The sequence below is a fragment of the Cibotium barometz genome, chromosome 51 (genome assembly GCF_041138505.1).
Source record: "Cibotium barometz isolate CiBa-2024 chromosome 51, ASM4113850v1, whole genome shotgun sequence".
NCBI classification, from domain to species: Eukaryota; Viridiplantae; Streptophyta; class Polypodiopsida; order Cyatheales; family Cibotiaceae; genus Cibotium; species Cibotium barometz.
Genome location: NC_141096.1, coordinates 14,592,391 through 14,611,000, shown reverse-complemented (window position 1 = coordinate 14,611,000; position 18,610 = coordinate 14,592,391). Strand labels below are relative to the sequence as shown.

The window sequence follows — 18,610 nt, the reverse complement described above, 5'->3', positions numbered from 1 at the left end:
AATCAGCATGAACAAAGTGATGATGCCATATATTGCAATCATGATCACCTGGAGCAGTGACAACATTTGCTACAGCATCATTAAGAGAGAGCTCAAACAAATTACCATTACAAGAAGCAGTTGCAATAATCTATCCATCTTTCTCAATGCGGCATTTGGTGTGGTCGAATCCAACAAACAAACCAAGATCAACAAGTCTTGCAACTGAAAGAAGATTACGTTGAAGTTCTGGGACATGTAAAACCCCTCGTAAAACTCGAGTTGAAGAAGATAAGGTGCCAAGATATAAGATGCAGTTTGCCTGAACTGTCATAACTTTTGACTCACAACTCCGTTTGACAAACTTTTTTGATAGGATTCACCAGCACAACTCTAATTACAACAAGTTAAGCTATAAAATCATGTAGACAACACATAATCAAAGAACAATCTTGTAAGACATGAAATTATAATCATGAATTTAACAAGAAGACATAGATGCTTCCCTTATAGATGCTTTGATACCATGTTGAAATGTAGAGAGAAAGAGACGAGACAAGAGACACATCATGTATGCTCCCAAAGACTGATTCATATTGAGGACAAGATACATAACTATATTGTTTCGGTATATAACATTATTTTCTTGTCATGTATTAAGTTTTGAAATTTCGTGTAGATAACTACATTCTTTGCATTGGCTTTGCACAAGGCCAGCATGTGTCCCCCTTATGGGCATGAGAGAAAAAAAAAGGTACATTAATATTCATTCTTTGAATGGGTTTTTTGTTATAAGAAACCAATAGTTATTGGAACTATGTGTATGGGTGGGACAACTACTTCAACAAAATCTTGATGTGGAGATACTTACCCATTACATGCCTTCATCCACGAGGGCACATTGCAAAGGTAAGCTTGGAGGATGGTGAGGTCCCCTCCTTGAGAGGAGTGCCTCTCTTATGTTATTGTTTTTGGAAGCATTGTGTCCAACAACAGGTACTACTTTTGGACATTGGAGGTGGCATGGGGCCTATGCTAAAAGCCTCTATGCACACAAGGCATCGTTGTATGCTCATTGACATGGACAAAGAGATATGTGAGGGATATCTTACTGCTTTTGTAGAGAATTATGCAGTGCTATGCAAGTGGCTAGCATGGAGGTGACTTTTTCCAGTGCTGATGAAGATCGGTTTATTGTGGATGATGCAGCTCTTGATGACTAGTAAGTAGACTGTCTTGAATTTTGATGTGTAGTGCTTTTTCTTATGCCTTACCCAGTTATAGTGAGTTGCCTTGTTATATGCAAAGGAAATGGAAAGGCATTTTATCTTGGATCCTTCATATGGGCGGCATCGTGTCCTAAGTCACTAGCTCATGTAAAATCAAGAGGCTTGCAAGTCCTAGCATCGACTCAAGTGAAGCTTGGGTGAAGATCGTCCATGCTGAGAACTCTATATGTTGTTATCTCTATTGAGATATATGAACGGATGAGATCACATCTCCATATCTCGATCTCATCTCGATCGAGATACATCAATGGTCAAGATTACATTCCCATATCTCGTTCAAGATATGTGGACGGTGGAGATGGCATCACTGATTATGCTGAATGTATATCTAAGTGGGCAAGTCGAGAGGGATCCATTGTGGCATTGATGTGGATGTGAGTGGCCTACATATCTCAATCAAGATAGCGAGGTAGCGGTGACATATATTAGTGACATGGATGGTGACTTCCCTTCTGAGCCTGTTGGCGTGGCGATTGTTGATATCTCGATCGATATAGGGCTTTTGGCTTGGGAGGGACGTGCTATTTTTGTATTGATGGTGATATCTCGATCGAGATACTCCGCCCGAGAGTCTTGCTCGTTGCATCCATGCCCTAGTTGCAGAGAGAGTGAATGAAAGTGAGTACCCTCACCTTGCAACTACCCTGGTTTTTTGTGAGCCTATATTCTCTAGACAACTTTAGAATAAATTCTCTACCGAACTCTCATATGTTTTTTTGTGAGCCTATATTCTCTAGACAACTTTAGAATAAATTCTCTACCGAACTCTCATATGTTTTTTTTCATGGCTTTTGTAGAGAGGGTGTGCTGATTTAAATGGTCATAAAACACACTCACTTTTTAAAATCCCATTGGCTCTCAATGCTTCTAGCACATGTGGTATCAAAGCTAATAGCCCATTAGCTGAGGTGTTGAAGCTTGCAAGGCTAATCATTTGTGATGAGACTCCAATAATGCATCAGTATGCATATAAAGCATTGGAAAGGACATTCAAAGACATTACACAAAGTGTTATAGTGTTTGGTGGAAAACATATACTCTTTGCTGGTGACTTCAGGCAAATCTTACCCATTGTGGCAAAGGTATCGCATGAGGAAATTGTTGATGCAATGTTCTACCGGTCATATATTTGGAGATATGTGAATGTTTTAAAAGCTCACCCAAAACATGCGGATCAGATAGAGTGCTTATGGTTATACAAAACTAGAGTTTGTCAAATGGACTTTACAAATTGGAGATGGCTCTATAGGCCATCCAAACAATCAAGGAAGAGTGGTAGTTCTACCACAAGTGTTAATCCATGGGAACTCCCTTTTCAGTTTGGTAGATTGGGTATACAAACGTCTTCGAAGAATGGAGGATTATGCATGCTTCTTCAAAGGCCGTACTATTCTTGCACCACGAAATCTAAAAGTTTATGAGATCAATAAACTAGCCTTCAGTGCATTGCCCAGTCTTAAAAGAGAATACCTCAGTGTAGATTCAGTTGTTTCTTCTGAGAATGACATAATATTGTATTCAATTGAGTACCTGAACAATCTGAACTTAGGTGGTCATTACTCTCCTCACCACTTGTGTCTAAAGATTAATGCTCCTATCTATAGTTTTGGACCCTCGGTGCAGGGACTTTGTAATGGTACCAAACTAATATGCAAGCAAATTCAGTCGAAGGTGATAGAAGAAAAAATCATTGTAGGTACAAACATTGGAGACAAGGTCTTTATAAGGATAACATTCATACCAAATATGCTTCAATTACATTTTGACATGAAAAGGAGACAATTTCCTGTGAGGCTAGCTTTTGGTATGTCAATGAATAAGTCCCAAGGATAAACATTGAGTGTGTTGGGAATTTATTTGGCCACACAAGTATTCACACATGGACAATTCTATGTTGCTATGTCATGTGTTAGATCATCTAATGTAGTGAAGTGTGTGTAAAGCATACTATGGGAAACACGAAAGTAGCATAGAAGGTTCAAATGAAGTCTTCACAACCAATGTTGTCTATAAAGAGGTATTGCAAATGGCATGCAGAGGAATGTAAATCTAATCTATGCCCAAAAGATGGGAATGAGCTATTGATACAACAATCAACAAATACCAAAGACTACATTCATAGATATCTCTATATCAATCAAGTAAGCATTTGAAATGAGAATGTTTACAAAGATGTAACATGTGCAATCTAGATGTTGTCTATCAGTAACATACTTTAAAGTTGATTGATGTTTCTTTTAAAATGATAATTATTTTATTGTGATGCGAAGACATAAAGTTAAATAGGGGTTGGATGGCAAAATTCCTTTAAGTTATCTCTCATATTGAGGCAACCCTTGCTAGTAATATTGAATTGATATGTATAAATTTACTTACATTAAGGTAAAGCCACCATGCAAATCCACAATAAAGAGTGACGTCCCATCTATTGCTCAAGGGGTGGTTCAAATTGTTGCGCGATGGCTGCAAGGGCTTAGTGAGTTTCTCTTTATTTTTTTAACATTTGGAGAAGCAAATGTTTTGCTTTTGACTTGCTTTTATTTATTTTTCTTGCTTGGTTCAAAATACTAAACCTCCAGAGAGAGAGAGAGAGAGAGTGACCTTAAAATCTTATGTAAATGATTAGTGTAATGAGTGTTGTATTTGATATCACGAATATATTGCTTAGGATGGGTATGGCATGGAGATCATTTTAATTTATTTATAGTGATGAACAGGTTATTGAAGGTATTTCTCTTTATGGCTGCTATAATATAGACATCATTGTTTACCATAATCTAGTTAATTTTTATGTAGACCCTCCATTTTGAGAAGGACAAGCAACAACCTCTCTAGTTATCAAACTATTAGAGAGTACATGTGTATTGTGATATATATAGAAACTTTCTTTTTATGTAGCCTTTACGTTTTATTTAAAAAAATTAATTTATTATTGATACATTCTTTTTGTCAACGGAGAATATCTTTATTTATTTGTACCTAGATTATTAATGTTAGGTTTGTATGGTCGAGACACTTACAACAATGAGATCTTTGGACTCCTTAAAATTTACAATCTAAGATTGCGAATTAACTTCATATACATGTAATGTTTGTAGACTATGAAAAGTCTAATAAGTTCAAATATTGATCCACCGAATTAGTTTTGTAAGGTTTTATCTTTGTTCTTCTTCTTTTGGAAAATTATATCTTGCAATTTCTAATATCTTGAAATAATCTAGTTGTCCGAAGATTGTTTTAATGCTTTGCTTGTCACCGCTATATTGGGTTAGAAGAACGGGTCAGCCCATTAGTCACTCTATTAAAGGTCTAACACTCCCAAAACAAAAAAAAAAAAAGCCACCCATGCTAATAAATATACCACAAGGGTACTACTGCAAGGGATACCATTTACATAATCCTGTATCGTAAGTACTTACTTAGCTTAGATGCGGAGTCACAGTAGAACAACTCGGAAAACACGATTTTTGAGGCGACCTTCACAATTATTATTATTAGGATGTGATGATCACAATTATTAGTATCGAGCTAGACGGCAGCGGCGGCGGTGGGCATTTTAATGTCGATAGAGGAGTTGTCGCTGCGCCTGAGCACGAAGGGGAGTGTATTCGAGCTGTCAGCAGAGAGTTGGAAGTATGTATTTCCATCCTCTACATATGGGCTCAAGCCAAGGGAAGTCCCGAAGTTGAGGATGTTGTATGCTTCACAGCGTGCACTCTCAATCAAAGGGCAAGCTAGCGTCACGTTCTCAGCTGTAGAAAACTGGAAGCGACTGCCTAGTTCAAGCTCCACCAAGAACCATTCACCTTCGCCTTCTTGTCTCCAGCCCAAAGCTCTCTGGGTTTCCACATTCATGATTATGACGTCGTCGGACTGCGCTACCCAAAGCCGGTATTCTCTACTAAAGTGCGTGAACATATACCTAGCCCCAACATCCGCCAAGCGCACATAGTAGGTGGAATTGCTCTCGTCCCACTCCGGCGCCAGGCTTCCTCCTGAAATCGCCGTTAATTCATACACCTCCCGACCATAATACTTTGCTGGGCTCCAGCAATATGACCAGTATGGGTACACCAGTTGGCCTTGCGGAGGACAGTCAATAGCATCAGCACCGACCGACATCAACATCGCCGCTGCCGCTGCCGTTGCCACCACCACCACCACAATATTGCTGCACTCAACCAAAAGCCGATGGTTAGCTCCATGTCTTGATTAATAAATGTACGAAATAATTACAACAGGCACTTATTTGACGCAAACCAAATGACCAGGTAATTGGGAGAGAGAGAGGGGAGGGAGGGAAGGAGGCCCGGGGAGATTCAATGACGTTCTTGCTCAAACGACCCGATATATATATATATATAGAGAGAGAGAGAGAGAGAGAGAGAGAGAGAGAGAGAGAGAGAGAAAAAATATGCACAGTCTCCTTTTTCTTCTACATTACCAGTAGCTAGCCTACCCATTACTGCTCGTGAAAATAAAATAACCTACACATGCCAGACTAGTTGTCCTTCTCGCCAACTTGAGTCTTTCAAAAGAGAGAAGCTACCTACCTGCTGCGAAGAGCCATGGCTATTGAAATGTGTATGCCAAATGCAATGCAAAAGGGTTGCTTGGCAAACCCTTTTATAGAATCCAGCCCTACCTATATTTTTCACAAAAAGATTTGGCCTTTCAACATGTGATGTAAATAAAAATCATGGGTCTTCTTGGAACTTGGCCTTTTGCATAATTGAAGGACGCCCTACACTATGATGTGTCATGTAAACCATAGTTAACTTCAACATGTGATCAAGATTGTACAACAAAGTCCTTCCCTTCAACATGTGATCTAAATAAAAATCAAAATCAGGCCTCTTTTACTTTCAAGACCACCATCAATCGGGATTCGGAACTTGGTCCTTGGCATTAAAATCAAGATTGTACACTAGAGTCCTTCCCTTTTAACATGTGATCTAAACAAAAACCATGTAAGCGGAGTGGACAATCATTGTCTCTCTAACACGAAGCATTCCTCACTTTTACACTCTTCACCATAATTACACAGGTTTGCGTAATTCTTTGTAATTCTCCATAATACTCTAAAAGCCGTAAAATTTTTCATAATTTTTTTTTTGTAGGCCCTAAATATTGCACAAGGAGATTCATTTCTATGTAATTTTCCTTAGTAATTTGTTTGGTAATACCAATCTCTATTGAGCTAAAAGACACTTGTAAAGAATACACATGTCATCATATTTTTTACTAACAATTGACACTTAATTATGATTTAATAAAAATACATATTCTATCAAAAAAATTGAGCTATTTTCTTATCTTTTACATAGAATGACCATAACTTTTGGCTAGAATGACGTATTAGAGAGCTAAAAAAACCCTATAAGTTAAAAACTCCCCATTGAAAGTAATTGTCATTCTTTAAGAATTAAATATGTATGCATACTAAATTCAAGGCCACAAAAGGATATTTTGGTGACAAAAATTAATCTTTATTCATTTTTTTACCATGCACAACAACTTCCAAACTCAACCAGCCTTGGTACATGTGTTTTATATGATGTCATGAAGCAACATGAGTTTCTAAAGTATCTAAAACAATGAAATGGGCATACGTTATCACTCTTTCAAATGCCTTTTGCACATGGTAAAATTGTACTTCCAAAGTATTATTGATTTGGCTATACTCTTTGTATCTTGAGGAGTTTGTGTAGTTTTATGGGTAGATATGTTTTCCAATAACAACAAAATGTAGGCTTTGGCCTAGTTTTTGCTGGTTGGGAGCATTTTAGCAGTGTTTTTTTCTTCTTTTGACGACACCCTATAAAATTTATAGCCTAATTGGATGCCTCAATCTGAGATACTTGAACTACATTTATAACCTAGCTATGTTAATGCACACAAGTGATATTTTTAACAAAGAATAGATATTGTTATAAAAATTTCCTATTCTTTTCTTTTAGTAATTTTTGGCGACCATATACTGTTTTTATGATTTTAAAGCTATAAAAATTCAAGCAAATGTAAAAAACACACACTAAAACTACCTAAATATCACGAACAACCCCAAATTTTTTGCATTCAAAATACACTAGTTAATAGTAGTCTTCTCGTCAAATTTATGAGAATATTTAGGGTGTCAAAATATACTAAAACGTCCTTATGAAAATTCATATCATTTACATACATTGGAAGTCGAGATTAACAAGACCTTTTTGACATTGCCAAGACACTCCTAAATAAATAGTCCTCATGAATTGAAGCACTTGAGTGAATCCACTCAAGGGTGTAAATAGTCCCTCTGAAGAACATGCAACGAACACATTAATATATAACAATGATTTGATTGATGAATCTGTACACTTGATGCCAAAAATAATCATTGTTCACTTGAGTATGATTTATTTAACTTTTGTCTATTGCACAAAGGTTTTCAAAAAAGTGAGTTTCGGTAGACCCCTAAAAAAGCCTAAGCCCTTCCGAAAGGGAGGAAGCAGCATGGTCAACGCATGGATAGGCAAGCTGACAGGGCCCGAGGTAGAAAAGGCGTATGCCTCCCTAGCAAAGCACCCGAAACTAGTGGATGCACACTCCACCGAGAAGGAGGATTGGATAGAGGATCGAGTGCTTTTTTTGGCACAGTCTTGCGAAACTGGCGAGTGGTTGAAATCGTAACACATGGGTACCTCTTGTTCCCTACTCTCTCTCTCTCTCTCTCACTCTCTCACACACACACACAATTCACATGTAGACTCTCTTTGCAAGATATCGATAAAAGTCACTTCTATATACAAGAGACATGAATACAAATTCCATGGAAAATAGTAATAAGTGTGCTTGGTTGAAATCGAAACACATAGGACATTTCTCTCTCTCTCTCTCTCTCTCTCTCTCTCTCTCTCGATATTGACACATTTACACACCAAAACATTTCACACTTTTGCAAGATATTTCACATGTAACACATAGGAAATTTCTCTCTTTCACTCTCTCTCTCTCTCTCTCTCTCTCTCTCTCTCTTGATATTTACACATTAACACACCAACACATTTCAGAATTTTGCAAGATATTGATAAAAGTCACTTCCATACATGAGACAATGAATATAAAATCCATGGAAAACATTAATAAATGTTTTAGGCAACCAATGGCATGGCCTTCTCTATGACTCATATTCCATGTGAGGCACCAGCACTACTTGAAGTTGCATGATATTACTCGTTTATGTTGGGTCGTCATGGAGATCCCCCCTAATTCAAATACTCATATGGGTTGGTTATGTTAGGATGTGGTATACCATAAGGGTATGGCATGATTGCTAGCATCATTTCTACTCCTGTTGGTGGTGGATAGTAAGAAAGTTGCTGAGATGTAGAAGTAGCACCACGTGGTACATATGAAGCGCATGTCCTGGCAACCATTGGGGTTGTCCACACCAAGGTTCCTCCAACGAAATTTAAGGTTGCGTGCTTATTTGAATAATTTTCTTGGATTCTTTACCTTGAAACCACATGGAACCCAGGTCTATGGGCACATCTTGCAAATCAGGCAACTCCTAATTATAGCATAGCTAATGATTTTCTATGCTTATATAATCTAAGTTGCATTATACGTTATACGAGTTATACGTTATAGACAAATAAGGGCATATTTAGTTAAATACACTTAAAATACGGTCGCATTATTCCATGCCACATCGGACATTAGTTGACTTGATGTTTTAGTCCTAGCAAATCGATCGTATGGTATTCGATCAAATGTCATACGATCAAATTACATACGATCGAAAAGGCATTCTATGGTATGCCTTTCGTTCTTCGAATTCAATTCTATCGAAACAATGACCATTAGCTATATAAGCTTGCTTATCGGCTGTATTGTCATTGTATAATTCCCCGAGTTCCTGCAAAGGGAATCTGCCTTTTGCCAGTTGTGGTAACAAAGAAAATCTAATTTAGTTAGAACTATTAAATTAGGAAATCTAGGTAGGTTGAGACCCTTGTGTTTCAACATAGTTCACACTAGGGTTAGTGAGTCTAAGTAGTTAGAATCCCTTGTGTTTGAACATTATTCACACTAGGGTTTAGATCAATTAAAGTAGCTAGAATCCCTTGTGTTGGAACATTGTTCACACTAGGGTTAGTGAGTCTATGTAGTTAGAATCCCTTGTGTTTGAACATTGTTCACACTAGGGTTTAGATCAATTAAAGTAGCTAGAATCCCTTGTGTTGGAACATTGTTCACACTAGGGCTTAGGTCAATTAAAGTAGCTAGAATCCCTTGCGTTGGACCATGGTTCACACTAGGGTTTAGGTTAATTAAAGGAGCTAGAATCCCATGTGTTGGAAAATCGTTCACACTACAGTTTAGATTACTGAAAGGAGCTATAATTCCCTATAGTGGGATATCATTTAATGTCATACGTAACCCTATATTTCAAGATGCATTGTTTTGCATAGCAAAAGCATGATCAAAATCTACTATTCCATCTTACAATAAAATGTGCATAGAGTACTTGGATAAAGTAAAGCATACAATGGAGCAAAACCTTGCACGTACATTTCTTGATTTTTTGCCATGATTTTGATATACTATTGTGTTGGATGGATGGACAAGTTGTAAAAAAAACCATTAATTAACATTATGTGTATATGTCCAAGGGGGGCACAATTTTCCTAGACGCAATTGACACTTCACTTAAAGAGAAGGCAAGTTATTATCTTGCTAAACTGTATGAAAGGGCTATTGCCATGGGGTTGGTCCAAAATATGTAACTGCAATATGAACTGATAATGCGTCAAACTTCAAAAATGCTAGCCATTTGATTCAGGAGAAATATCTTAAGATTACATGAGTGCCATGTGCTGTGTATACATTGAATTTCTTGTTAAAAATATTGGAAAGATGAGTTTTGTTCAGCCAACTCTTGTAGAAGCTAACCATATTGTGAAATTCATTTGTGAATGTTAGTTTACTTATGCACTCTTTCTTACTAAGAGTGATAAGTGCTTGCAAATATTTTGCACCACAAGATTCTCGCGATAAGCTATTATGTGTTAGAAAGGCTTTTGTTGGTTTGAGCTGCTCTACATGAAATTGTGGCAGATCAACGTTGCGTGGACAAGAAAGCATGCCACCCATACTGTGGTTGCCACAAGATGTGCCAACTTAGTGACCTCGACTTCTTTTTGGAGTAAGGTACAAAAAATTCAAAGTGTGGCTAAACCATTTGTGGAGTTTCTATGCATTGTTGATACCGATAAATTTATCATGGGCAAGGTGTACTTGCTGATGTCTCAAGTTATCAAAAACATTGAATCTCATGAAAAACTTACAATAAGAGAGCATAAGGAGATTTCTTTTTGTGCTACAGAGAGATGGACTATGATGTATACTCCACTTCATGGTGTGGCCTTTGCGTTAGATCCAACCTTTCAAATGCATGATTATTCTAGCAACAGTGAGGTCATGGATGGCTAACTTCAAAGAAGTGTGTAGCACATTATTGCCAGCAGATGATGAAGGTAAAGATGCTTATCACCAGCGTGTCCAATGTAGGAATAGAATTGAAAACTTTGGTGATGAATGGTGTTTGGATGCCATCAAACACTTAAGTCCCCCAATGTGGTGGAAAGAATATGGCAGCCAAACATTTGAATTACAACACATTGCTGTGCGTGTGTTGAGCGTGGCTACATCGTTAGGTTGTTGCAAGAGAAATTGGTTAGCATACGATTTTATTCACAGCAAAAGACGTAACAAATTAAAGGCAACAAGAGCTTTTTGCTACTTGGGTACTGCTTTTGCAATATGAGGTTGCTACATAAGCCCCAATCCATTGCGAGTGGTAGAACGATATATACTGCAGGCTCCAAAGAAAACACATGAAGTGATTGCTGAGGAAAGGGGAAGTGAAGATGAAGATGAAGAATGGGAGATAGACTCGAACGCCTCTGATGTATCAGAGATCGATGATATAGCTCCCATTTTTCTTTGGGATGATTAAAATGACAAGACTCAGTAATTCAAAACTTTTGTTTTCAAACACAAGCAAGAATCAATTTAAAGACCACCAAGAGCTTCAAAAATTCTATTTTCATACACAAGTCGGAATCAATTAAAAGAACACCAAGTACTTCTTTTCATTACGCACAAAATTTTGGTGCAGTTACAAATAGTAAAGTTCATGTCTATAAAAGTTTAATATAGGGGGATCAATGTCTACAAAAGTTAATCATTCCCTAAGTTAATAGGTGATGGTGAAATGGGCCTGTTAAGAAGATCTTTCAATTGAAAGTGAGGAGATTCATCTGGCAATGCTCCATACTTTTCTTCATACCGCAAGAGCTTTGCCTCTTGCACTCTTATGGTTCTCCTTAGCTCTTTGTTCTCTCTTCCCAAGGCTTCATAGTCTTGCAGTAGTTGTTGTGCTATCGTACCTTGAGTTGCTAGCATAACTCCGTTGACGGCAAAAGATTGAATGTTCATGTGCTCATGAGGTGTGAGCACAAGAGACTTCATTCGTTATACTTCTCTCCCCTCCATCTTTGCTCTCTTTTTATCATCTGGGTGACCTTGAGCCGCACCCCCTTGTGGTGGCTTATCATCCCAATTGACTTGCTTGTTGAGGAACTCCTCACAAAAAAGTAGCTGGATGAAGTATAGGGGCACTTGATGATTATTTGGCATCGTTTTAGTTTTCTCCACAAATCTCTCCAAAAGAATGGCAGAAAGTCCCACATGCGGAAGATCTGACAGCTTTGGTGGGTACATTTGTTTTGGATTCTTTTGACGGGTTCTGTCCATTGGTCTAAACAACTGTGTGCGCACAAAAGAGTTAGGGACTAGATTCTTGCATTGCTCCAAGCTGAGTGGGGGGCCCTCAAGCCCCTCTCTTGGAGGCTGCATGTATTTGAAACCTTGTAATCTACTGCTAGATATCCTTGCATCCTCCTCCTTGAGGATGTGCTATGCTTCTTTGTGGTGGTCTAAAGCTTCCGAAGCAAGAACTAGGTACAGAACTGTACAATTGGGGATGTCCTCTAAATCCTCCCATTCTTGATTTGCCTCCATTGCAATGAAGTCCGGCAAGGTGACATGGTATACTCAAAAACAAAATAGAGAGCTAGAATGAGAACCCTTGTACTGACAATTAGAGACTTTCTCTTCATTCACCAAGACAATAGACAATCAATGAGACAATAGACAACCAACGAGATAATAGACAATCAATGAGACATTAGACATTCACTGGACAATAGAAAATCAATGAGACATTAGACATTCACCAAAAACTGAAAAACATGAAAGAGATATTACACATTCACCGAAAATTGAATCAATTTAAAGAGACATTACACAACCAATATCCAAATCGCAATTACTAGATTTGTTTACAAAGTACAATTGACTTAGTCAAGACTCGAAAGGGCATAGGCTAGCATGGCGAGGTAGAGGTACATCATATTGGGGGGCTTTGGCTAAACACACCAACTCATAGGCCGACGGCCTTTTATTTGGGTCTTCATCAGTGGCTCTCTCACATGCAAGCTCTATGTGTCTCAGGAAACCTCTCTTTGGATCACATGGCAGGAAAGAAACCCCTTGGCACAATTTGGATATTACATATCCCAAGGAGAAGATATCTTGTGCTTTGCTGAAGGGAGGTGGACGCATACACAGGCTCTCAGGTGCCATCCAAGGCCAATTTTGTTTGGCCTCTGCCTTTGTTAGGGCAGTGTCTCGATTCAAGGGAACTGTATGCTTGTGTGTCAAGGACCGTGTAGACCTTCCCCAATCTCCGATACTAGCATAAACTTCATCAGATGGCATATGCAAAGGTTCCCTCCCCCAATTGTGGTGAAAGGACATAAAACTCTATTTGATTTCGTCTCGCAAGATAAATAATGTAGGAGCTTTGGACATTGCTGCTCCATGAAATGATCTCTACGCTTGGAGTCGTGGTACTTGTGGTAGCAGCTGTGACCCCCTGACTTGGAGTTGGAGTTTCACATTGCTTTCTCTTTCCCGTTGCTATGCTTCTCTTTCTCTATGCGGCCTCTATATAATGTAGCTTTGCTTGAATGACTGGACTTGATCTTTTCTAAGCAGGAAAATGACCAATGGAGTGAGAGATTTCTCCTATGCACCTTAAGCATTCCTTCATGATTTTCCCATCTTTAATCAAATGCATGTGCAGCTTAAGGGAGGGATCAGACTCTATCAAGGCCTTCCATGCTGTGGCCACCATGATACTAGAAATCTCTTGGAGATTGTTGTTAGTTGTCTAGAGGAGCTGATCTATCTCTGCTTCAGGTTTCACACCCAAAACATTCCCAATTGCCATTATAAGTTTGTGACGTTCGTCGTCCCTTGTCAATTGGAGTTTTCATGCAAATCCCTCAGGCAGTTGCTCTGGCACTTGCTACAAGAATAAGGCTGCTCCGCCATCATTGCCTTGTGCCTCCCTGCTCCGCCAGCCCAGCCCCACTTTGCTACCATCATCGCACTTAGAGCTATCACTAGTTACATCATTGCCTTGTGCCTCCCTGCTCCGCCATCATTTCCTTGTGCCTCCCTGCTCCGCCAGCCCAGCCCCACTTTGCTACCATCATCGCACTTAGAGCTATCACTAGTTACATCTCCTAAGTCGCTTGTGCTATAGTTGTGCCGCTACCCACCACCACCCTCTGAGCATCACTGCCACCTCAAGTTGCCAACAACTTTCTCTATATCCTAAGTAGGGATATTGGCATTCCGGCACTCATATCTGCCACTTGGGTGTTTGTTTCTTCGAGACGTTTCTTAATGATTTTTCTTCAGATTGGGTATTGAGTTCCCTTGGATAGGTTTGGATCATTATTGATACTTTGGACATTGGTACTAGCGCAGTAAGAGACTCTTGTGGGTAATCCTTGTGGTGTTATCCGTATGACAGATCTTGGGCCTCAACACTGACTTCGACCTAGATTTTTTTATCGATATATTTGTTTGAAATTTTATTCATTGATTGTATTGGTCCTAGCTTGGAAAAGCACGTGGATTGTTCCTAAATAAATTCCTAAAAGGGAGTAGGGCCTATTCCCCACTTAGTGTGGTGAGATCTCTATACCCTTCTCTCTCCCCCTCTCTCTCTATCTTTACCTCTTGGACACGTGGTTGCATTTGTCACAGCATGCCCTGTTGGGCTTACACAGTGGTATCAAAGCAAGGATTTCTCTTGAGGAAATCTTTATTGGGGTGATAGAACCATGGCAAGCATAGAGGGATACCGAGGGCCTATTGAAGGGAACAATTATGAGGCCAACCTAAGATTTCAAGATGGGAACCAAGACTGAAAGTCTATTTCTCATGAGACGGAAGTTATGGCATTGACAGAGTACCGATATTTTCAACATTTTAGACAATTTCTCCAAGATGAAGAATTTTTAGCTTGGAGAGCCAAGGAACAGGACCATAGAAGGGCTTCGATGTTTGAAGATTTCATCAAAGATCAAGCCATTGCAGCTGAAGGAGTAGAAGCTACCAAAGCCTATCTTCGGGCCGCCAAACGAGTCCCTATTGTTGCAGAAGGATCTAGAGCCACCCGATCCATTACTCATGGAGGAAATAAGAAAACTATCCCTAGGCCCCCTCTCTCAGATTAGCTTCATCGGGCCAAGTAAGGGAAAAGAAGGTAAAGGAGCCTTCTACAATCGGAAAAGTGGACTTCAAAATGGTAGAGAAGAGCGTCAAGTTTGAGGCCTTTTATGGAAAGAGGGACACCCAAAAAGCCTTATCTTTCATCAAACAATTCGATGCCACTTTTGGAGGCAAGGACTTCTCGAAAAAGTCCAAGATTTGTATGATTCATATGTATTTGAAGGATGCCTCCTTGAATTGGTGGCTAAAGGTGGTATAACATGGGACCGAGCCAAAGTCATGGACCGAGTTCAAGACTATGTTCAACAAAAAGTTTGTTCCCCCCACAAACTTTGAAGAAGATGTACATAAAGAATGGAATGAGGTAAAGCAAAAAGTTGGTGAGAATGTGTCAGCTTACCTTCATAACTTTTTAGCTATCTCATTAAAATTTACTTCTTATACTCCCATTCCATCGCTAATGGAAATGTGTAAGTTTGTCAATGGATTGCAACCTAAGCTTATGCAAGAAGTTAACATGGCAGGACCAAAAACATTGGAGGAATCACAAGACAAATCTCTACAAGCCGAGGCTCTACACATACCTTGGATGGTGGGCAAAAAACAAAGAACAATAATCGAGATCCATCCCAAAAGAAAAGGTTCAAAGCAGGATCTCAATCTAGGAACGAGCCACATGAGAAGAAGGACATGAGTGGGGATAAACCTCCACTTTAACAAAGAGTATGTCAAGAAAGGAAAGTGTTTCCAATGCAGGAAGAAGGGACATAAGGCTGTAAAATATCTTGACAAGCCAAACCAAGAAGCCAAGCTACCACAAACCAATGCATTGCTAAAGGAATTCAATATTAGGATGATACACCACCAAAGAGAAGGCAACTTTTCAAGTCTTGGAGAAAAGTGGCAAACCAACCATTGCTTATCCATTTTGACAGTGGTTCTACCCACCACCACTATATCCATCTCGGAGTGGTTGAAGCTATGAACCTCCCTCCGGATAGGTTTGGAGCTCCAATTTCTGCAGACACTGGCTTTGAGGGAATGTCAGCAGTGGGGGTGACCCCTATTTTGGCAAAGCCTCATTAACAAATTGGGGATTATGTGGACCATGATAACTTTGTTGTAGGTAAAGTTGGACATTATGATGTAATTTTGGGTATGCCCTGACATAAGAAGACTTTTGGATATTGTTTTTTACTTGTATCTGGAATATTTCATGGAAGAGTCAAAACAGAGGACTGTTGCTACATCATCTTCTAAGGATGAATATAAGTCCTACCTTCTCTCCATGACTAAAGCTTTGTGGATTCATCAAATTTTGAAACATTTGTGGTATGCATAGGATTCTCCTATCATAATTTTCTCAGTCTCCTAGAGTGCTATTTCTATGGCACGGAACCCTATGATTTGTGGTTGATCCAAATATATCAAAGTGCATTATCATTTTTTTCCAGACTGAATCGAACTTTTTCTTCTTCGCTTGGTGTAATATTCTACCAAGGAAAACCTTGCAGAACTCTTCACCAAACCGCTTGTAACATGCGGAAGCTCTGGGAGTCTTCTTTCATTCCTAAAAACCATTTGGAAGCATGTTGATATGCAAAACACATACAGAAAAGAGAGAAGAGAGAGAGAGAGAGAGATAGCTGAGTATTCAATATATTCATACGGTACAAAAAGTTACAAGTGTCCTTTTACAACCATAGGCTACCTTCTAGAAAAGGCAAAATACCTAGTCTATGATCCAGTCAAGCGAAGGGCTGAAAAGGCTGGAAATACCCTAATGGACCGGTTGACTATTTGCTGGTTGACCAGGTCCTGGACACTTTTTTCCCCTTATGCTACCGACAAGGTTCTTCTTCATGCATAGCTAGCTCACAACAACCCTAGGAAAACTCCATCAAATATCTCCTATCAAGTGAGCATCACATGCTCCAAATCTATGGTTCTGATATATTTTTTTCATGTTGTCTCTTCAAGATTAGATATGGAATTAGCTAGTGTATGGCTTGCACATGACATCCCCCTTTGCTAAACTTGATGATGGGATTCCAACTTGTTTCTTGGATGATCCCATTCTATTCCCGCGCAGTCCCCTCCTCTGTCATCCTTCCTAGTTTGGCAACCTTTTCACTAAAAACTTGGCCCCGATCTCCAAATCCACTCTAACTCTTATGAAGATCCATGCATCCCCTTCATCTTTGTGGACCACCACCAACCAACGTCCTCTGAACTCTTCCCTATATTGTGTTCCTTGCCTTTGGCCTCATTTCTGTGCACTTTCTTGTACCTTGGACTTGCGCACCTTCAACTGAGACTGAATCAATGTTAAGCCTTGTTGAGCCTAATGCTGAGACAAAGTTGCCATGATTCCCACACCACCACAAGATCAAGACACATGTGATGGTTTCATTCATGCGTAATGTGGTAAGGGTGGGTGAAACATGCCAGCAACATCATCTCTAAACCAGCCTGAAGCTCTAATACCAATTCAACATGCAGAAGCTTTGGGAGACTCTTCTTTTAACCCTAACCACCATCTAGGAACATATTGATGCAAAACGCATAGAGAAAAGAAAGAAGAGAGAGAGGGAGAGAGAGAGATATCTGAGTATTCAGTATATTTATATGGTACTACTCCCTCATGCTTCTTTGGAGGTCACACTTCAGCGTGCCGGCGTTGGTCTGCCCATTTGGCGTTGAAGACGAGGTGTTGGAAATATTGTTCATCCCTAGATGGACTCCTTGCATGCTTGTATTTGGCCCATTTATAAGGCCTTGCATCACATAATTTCTATGCTATTTTTGCACCATTTTTGGGTGCCTTTTTAGCATTTTATGGATTTTTGTCGAGGTTGTCTTGTAGGACCTAGCCAACTAGCTCATGAGGACCTTATAAATAGGTACCTTATTCCCACATCATTTCATCTCTGATTTCAACCTTGACTTGTACATACCAGCACTCATGGGCCTCTCTCATCCTGTACCTTCATTCATATTCAGATTCTTGATCATCTACAATCTATTGTCTACACATATATGTTATTTTATTTTCTTTACACATATATGTTATTTTATTTTCTCTACACATATATGTTGTACCTTCAGTTATAGTAGTAGCACATATTTCTCTATATGACAATAGTTGATAGATTCAATAAATTTTGTAATAATGCTTATAACATGCAAATAGATGGCCACGACAGAAGATATAGCCTGACTTTTTCTCTGACATTGGTAATCAATATGTGGTTTACCCACAGGTCATTACTTGAGATTGGGATCCTAAGTTTACATTTCACTTCTGGCAAGATCTGGTCCATAACTTTGGTACCAAATTGAAATTATCGAGTGCATTCCATCCTCAGATAGATGGTCAAACGGAGATTTACAACCAGTTGGCTTTCAATGTGCCTAAAGCATACTGCCATGATTAGTAGTCAAAGTGGGAGATTCATCTCTCATTGGTGCACGTGATTCTCAATGACACACACTCCTTCATTAGTGTTGGCAAAACCCCTTATGTGGCAGCCTTTGGTTGAATATTTGTATTCCTTCTCACTCAGATGATATCTCCTGCCTTGGAAGCTAACAAGACATCAGAAACATTGTCAGCCATCTTTGAGTCAATCAAAGAGCGCCTTACCAAAGCTCAGGGGGCTTATACAAGATAGGCAAACAAGTCAAGGAGAGATGTCAACTTC

At 39.2% G+C, this 18,610-nt stretch overlaps 1 protein-coding gene across 1 annotated transcript; it reads right to left on the bottom strand.

The window, feature by feature from the left end:
* Nucleotides 1–4,796: 4,796 nt before the first annotated feature.
* LOC147609352 (uncharacterized) lies at nucleotides 4,797–5,838 on the bottom strand. The gene is made up of 2 exons (XM_086787951.1): nucleotides 5,822–5,838; nucleotides 4,797–5,439 (listed from the first exon to the last, which is right to left on the bottom strand). The coding sequence occupies exons 1-2, from the start codon at nucleotides 5,836–5,838 to the stop codon at nucleotides 4,797–4,799; spliced, it is 660 nt and encodes a 219-aa protein (XP_086644077.1).
* Nucleotides 5,839–18,610: the final 12,772 nt, after the last annotated feature.